The 6,346-nt window shown below is 48.6% G+C and overlaps 1 protein-coding gene across 4 annotated transcripts in view; it reads left to right on the top strand.

Moving 5' to 3' along the window:
• Window positions 1-1,163: 1,163 nt before the first annotated feature.
• Mro (maestro) overlaps window positions 1,164-6,346 on the top strand; it is an 18,370-nt gene continuing 13,187 nt past the window's right edge. For 2 of the 4 annotated variants that reach the window (XM_031366011.1, XM_031366012.1), the window contains exons 1-2: window positions 1,179-1,293; window positions 5,347-5,522. In XM_031366011.1, coding sequence (XP_031221871.1) covers window positions 1,237-1,293; window positions 5,347-5,522 — 233 coding nt within the window. In that variant the 5' untranslated portion in view covers window positions 1,179-1,236. Of the gene's footprint in view, window positions 1,294-3,315; window positions 3,404-4,008; window positions 5,183-5,346; window positions 5,523-6,346 lie in introns of all 4 variants that reach the window. The other 2 variants (XM_031366014.1, XM_031366013.1) reach the window with 2 other exon arrangements.

Below are 6,346 nucleotides of genomic sequence, written 5' to 3' on the forward strand. Positions count from 1 at the left end.
CAGGTGGATTTCTGAGTTCGAGGCCAGCCTGGTCTACAGAGTGAGTTCCAGGACAGCCAGGACTACACAGAGAACCCCTGTCTTGAAAAACAAAACAAAACAAAACAAAAAAAAATGAAAAAAAAAATGAGGCCTATGTCTGTGCCCCTGTGTGGAACTTTATTGGTTCAACCATGTGAAATTGAAAGGAATGTGAATGTGAAAATGAAAGGAGAGACTGGGGACAGGGGCTTGGAGGAAGAGTGCTTGCTTAGCTAGCTCGCAGGAGGCCCTGGATTCAATCCCTAGGACTGATAAAAGCAAAGGGTATTTTAGAACCAGATGTGGTGGTACAAACTTTTAAGGAGGTGGGGGAGGGCAGGTGCGGCACTGTGAGTTTGAGGCTAGCCTTGGCTACATGAGACCTGTGTCCAGAAACCATACGAGGCTTGCAAAATAATAGCTCAGTGGGTAAAAGTCGTTCACCTGACGCCAAACACAATGACTTAAGTTCAATCCCTGTCGAAGGAGAGAACCCAACTCCAAGTGTACCGACCCCACACGTGCCCCAGATAAACAACCAAACAAGCAAGCAAATAAATGTACTTTTATACTTTAAAAACAAAAAGGTCGATGTTAAGCGCTGTTCAAAACAAACTTAATAGAGACACAAGGAAGACGACAGAGAAGGCCAGGTAGGGAGTTTGTGAGAGAGACTCTGCCCTTCGCAGTGCACAGCTGGCCAAGGCGGGAGAGAATGCTGAACCCCAAGATCCCATTAAGTACCATTAAGGTGTAACTTTGAGCTTCTGGGAGGATCCACTACTCACACTGCCTTTACTTTCCTACATGTCACGCAGGCAGAGAATGATGTCCCTCCCCTCCCCCCCACCCCACAAGACCAGAAGGTTAAAGTCACCTAATGAGAACACTTTGGGACAGTAAAGGCAGAGGGATACTCCATAGGGACACGGCTGTGGCTGGCCCTCTGCTATTGGCCCTGGTGGGGGACCCACAGAGAAGCACAACAGCCAGCAGCCAGCTCAGACAGCAGGAAACCCACACCGTGAGAGGCTACAGTTTGCTGAGCTGCACACTGTATCTCCAGTTAGCAGGGGCAGAGTCTACAAAGGGCCCTATTGTGTACCGCTCTCATCCGCCCAATGTTTCATCTTCAAGGACGAAATACGGCTCACTGTAGATTAGGGGCCTTCTTGTAGGGTAGCGGCATTCCCAGAGTTAGCTGTATTCATCAGGATGAGCGCAGAGGGGAAGGCCAGATGCCCTGGGCTCCTCATTGCACAGCTCACTCAGGTAAGACAGCTTGGACCAGTTTCTGGATCCCACCTGTTCTGTTCAGTCTGTGGTACAACAACAGGCTGCTGATCCGGATGGATTTGATCAGGACTAAGAAAAATGGCTGTGTAAGTTCACAGATACTTTTGGGAAACAAGGACTATTGGAGGGGCTGTGGGAGTAAGAAGTTCGAACTCCTCCTTCCTCTCTCCCTCCCTCCTTCTCTCCTTTCTTCCTGCTCTTCCTTCCTTCTCTCTTTCCCCCTACCCTCTCTGCTAATACTGGGGGTCAAACCCAGGGCCTCAGGCATGCCAGGTAAGTGCCCTACCTACCACTTGAGCTGCATCCCCAAAACTCATTTACATTTATTATATGCTGACTTGATTCCCGGGCCCCGTGTTCCTTCTGGGATGTCCTTTCCCTCCACGCCACCTCCTCTTCTAGCACAGGAGTAGTTTGTCCCTTTCCAGTGAACATCATCTCAGTGAAGCAGCAAAGTCCACAGGTAGGAGGGCTGTGGCCACAAGCTCTGTAAAGACAGTGCACACAGTGGGGGCTTTGTTCACTTGTATGTGTTCAGTGACCGAAGATTTCTAGTAGCTGGGCATGATGAATTCCAGGTCAGTGTCTGTCTCCGGGGCGGGATGGGCGAGCATCTCCAGTAAACCTGTGAGATCATGGTTGCTCCAGCAACTAAGTGCTCATTTGGGCTTCTGGAGTGCTGGGTTCTGTGCCAGCCCTGCTGTCTGGCCTGGTGCACCTGTCCAGGGTACTGTGATGACAGAGAGCACATTGCAAAGCAAGAACTCTCAGGCGTTTGGTGGATTGCTAGACACGAATAATTCAGTGGCCCCGGTAGTTCCCCGTGTCCTTAAGGGGCAGGTTTGAATCTCTCAGTTCTTATGGCAGAGTGGGGTTTCCTGGCTCAAAGGGGACATCAGCGGAAGGGCTGGAAGTTATTAACAATGGCCACCAAGCAAGAGACGCAGGAAAGCAGACGGAAGAAGAGAGGACAAGAAGACAGCAGCAAGCAGCTCCCTGTTCAGTTTGTAGAACTCCATTCTGCCAGAAACCAGGGTCATAAAAGATTCCTGCGTCAGTGAGCCATGGCATATTTGAAGCCGAGGATGAATTCAGTACGTCTGTCTGTGGCCTGCATTCACTCCACGTTGGAAGCAATAAGACAATCTCTTTCTTACTCAGCACCCTTACATGGGACAGCGGGAGGGGACGGGGGCACATTCGAGGAGACCCTCCCAAGGATGTTCATTTGCTACAGGTGGTCCTGACATTAATTCAGGCAGCTGAGGAGCATGGAGGCTAGCCCCGGTTAGTTAATTGGTTGGCTGGTGTTGGTGGGCCTCTGGCTTGGGCCTGCTTTTCTTTCCATGGTGTCTGGTCAGGGTAGATGCACGAGGCCTTCCTTTATAGTGGTTTTCTGAGCCACTGCCCTTTGCTTCCCTCTCATGGTTCTTTTTAATCAGCAGCTTCCCCTTGTGATTGACAGGGGCGTTAGGTCCCGCCTTCAGTCCTCTCCTGGTGGGTTGGTTTTTCAGGGGCAGGGAGAGTAATGGCTTCGTCCGCGGACATGAATGAATCATCCACGAGGGCGATCCCGGGCAAGGGCTCTGTCCTCACCCCTTCCCTCTGTCTAGGAGTGAAAATCTCTAATGAGGGTTGGCCTAGCATTTCCTGAAATACGATGAGAGACAGGAAACCCGAGTCTCTCCTTTCAGACAAGTTTCTTGTTGGACACTGCACACTCAGACAGGAAGCACTTCCTGTCAGTGCTGAACCAAAGAGAAGCCATTTTGATGGGTCTTTTGTCTCCCGATTTCACGGGTCTAAACGGAAAGTGAGCGGTCTATCGATTTGCTCTGCTTTTTATCTTCAGTAACAGCAGGGGAAGGAATGACTTCGGGGGCTGACGTTTCTGGTGGTATCAGCACCCGCGTGTCTCCGACAAAAATGAAAATGTCAACGGAGAATAAAAATAGAGCTATCAAATAATTAAGTAATCACAGTGTGCTATTTTTTAAGGACAGCATGTTATCTGTGCGTCAGGATGTGACAATCGAGATTTGTAGAGAGGCTCCTCTAGTTCCCAGAATCCTCCGGTGGCCTGAGGGTAAGGAAGGGGAGGCTTGGGTTCTATTGGGACATTGTGTCTTGATAAAGAGTCTTTACAAGTTGGCGGGCACTGTGCTGGGAACCCCCTGGAGAACGACTCATACCCATGCCCCTGTGACCACTGTGCTCAGGTGACACAGTGAGACTATCGCTGGCATCTGCAGGCTTCCACTGACAGCTTTTAGTTTTAGCCCGGATTCCCCTTGTGGCTTTCAGCAGACAAACGAGCAATGCAGATTAGGCTTCCTGTTTGGCAACAGAGAGGACACTATACGCTAGCAAATGCCTTTAAATGTGGATACAGGGTATCATTAGAAAGAAGGGATTATTAATAGAATACCAGCTGGGGCTGGAAACATGGCCCAGTGGTGGAGAGCTTGCTGATCATGGGCAGAAACACTGCTCCTCTTGTGCCTGTGTACATAAGGGGGTGCAAACTTTGTTTCCGGTCTGGAATCTGCAATCCCAGCACAGGCCCCCCTCTACTGGCTGCCCCCCCCGCCACCCCCCACCCCATAATCCTGCTCCGTTTGGGGTCAGTTATAGCACTACATGTTCAGCACCTGGATATGATGCCTTTAAAATGTATCCCTATTCTTGCAGATTTCACGGAAAAGACTGAAGCTAATTCGGAAGATCTGAACTTGCAAATCCACAGGAGCTCTGAGTTCACGCAGTCATGTTTTTCTTTATTCTGTGTCTGCTCCCAGGTTCAGGCAAAGGGAGAGACACCGCTCTGCTCCCAGAGGAAACCCCCACCCCCCAACCATACGATCCATAAGTTCTTTTACATCTTCCTGTGCTATTTCTGTCCTTACGCTATTGAAATTGCATCTCAAAGGTCAACTGTGGTGTTATCAAAGCCCAGTCCAAAGAGGGTTTTATTTGATCTTCATTTTTCTTTACTCTGGACCATCAACTCCCACCCCCTGTACTTACATGGTTTATATTTATCCATCTAACTCCTAATGGATTTTCTAAGCTGGCCCTTTGCATAGCAGCATCCTGGCTGGGAGTCTAAACTCTAACATTAGCATGCCTGTAGTGGAACTCTTATTTGGCCAATAACTGTATGAAACCAAGGATAACAGGAGATGGTGTTTCCTTGGTTTGGTGTCCAAATTAAATGGGATAATTAATGTAATATTTACTCTAAAGCTTGGCATGAGAAAGTATTCGTGAATATGACATAACAGGCCCTTACAGACTGCTTCCCTCTTAACCCTGCCCCTTCTAGGTCTTTTGACCCTTCCTTATCCCACACAGGGCCAGTCAATAAATATTTATTGATATGAAAATTCATGCCCATGGTGGCAGAGTTCAGGGACATAGAAACGACATGGAGGGAGGCTTTTTACTCTGTTTTTAACTAAGACACAGTATAAGTTGTTTGAATTGCTCCTTTTGGGATATGCGGCGTTTATTGAACAGGAACCGGTGTTAGCACTTAAAAATACTTGTTAGTGCGGCAGTCAGTCACGATGAGGCTGCTTGGCACAGGGACAAAGTCCAGTCTTTAGATTGAATGCTGCTCTTAGATTAAATGCTGCTCTAACAGCATTATGCTGGGTGGGAGGAGGCCAGCGTCCTGGAAGCCTTGACTGGGATGATGGCGCCATCTACTGGCGTCGCGGAGAAATGACGCCGGGCAACGCTTGTCTTGGCAAGGGTGGAAGTCTTCAGAATTGCGGTTCTTTCTGGAGAAAGTGTGCATGAGACCGGACAGAAGAGATTAGTAAGGAGCAGGAACAGCAAGCAGCAAGCAGGAGACACCTAGGTAGTGTGTGCCGCAAAGGACGCAGGATCTCGGGTGGGCGAACGACAATCTTGTGGGTGTCACTGGAGAGCAGTTCCCTCCCCCACCTCACCACCTCGTACTCACGGATCCTCTCTCCTATTTGTCCCACTTTTCTATTCTCCGCTGGCTCCACATTCCGAAAGGACCTTCTGGCTTCTCTTTTTGTGTGTAAGGAAACCAGGGTTACGAAAACCTCGCTGACTCGCCACATTTGGAGGCCAATCCCAGACAGCTGGAACAGCGTGCGTCCTGAGGGACCCAGGATCAGCCTCCAGCCCCTAACAGCGGTTCCTCACGGGACAGTCATCCCAGGAACCAGGTAAGGTGACTGGAGACTGGGCAGCTCTGACTGGGCAGAAGTGCAGATGCCCGGTTCCCACATTCATCCTTGCTCCGGACACTGGCACTGGAGGGAACTGAATCCCAAGACTTTTGCTATCTTATGAGGTTTCCTTTGGAAGATGGAATGGGGGCAACAACTGACCTGGAAGCCATTTATTACCTTTTTTTTTCTATTAGTAAACTATATCAATTGGTCAATAGATGGATTATAGATCGTTGTGTTTTAGCGGAGAGTTTTAGTGTAGGAAGAACCGAGGGAAAATATGCATGCTTCAGACTAAAGAGTTCACTCGCTTGGCGAGCACACAGGGAGTTGTCAGGACCGACGAAAAGCACGTCCAGACTGTACGCTGCTGTGGTGTACCCAACCATGACCCCTAGTTCCTGGGTGAGGGTGGACCAGAAGGATTGCAAGTTCCAGGGCAGTTTGGAAGTTAAAACATTTTTTGTTTTCTGTTTCTTTGCTTGCTTTTTTGTTTTTTAAGAATAAAGGCGTGGCGGGTTCAGAATTTTGAATTCCATTTTGCTTGTCTTTGGCTCAGTTGTTTGATATTAGCCTAAACTCCGGGATTTTTTTTTTCTCTAAAAGGAAGATAATGAAAACTTCCTGTTTCATTAAGAAAATGCGACATTAGATGAAATATGATAAAAATTCTTTGATTTGAGCTGGTGGGACTGGATTTAGTTAATAAAGAAATTAGTTAAAGTAGAGACTCATGAAAGTAACACTTCACCGGGCAGTGGTGGCGCATGCCTTTAATCCCAGCACTTGGGAGACAGAGGCAGGTGGATTTCTGAGTT

This window comes from Mastomys coucha, unplaced genomic scaffold (assembly GCF_008632895.1).
Source record: "Mastomys coucha isolate ucsf_1 unplaced genomic scaffold, UCSF_Mcou_1 pScaffold13, whole genome shotgun sequence".
NCBI classification, from domain to species: Eukaryota; Metazoa; Chordata; class Mammalia; order Rodentia; family Muridae; genus Mastomys; species Mastomys coucha.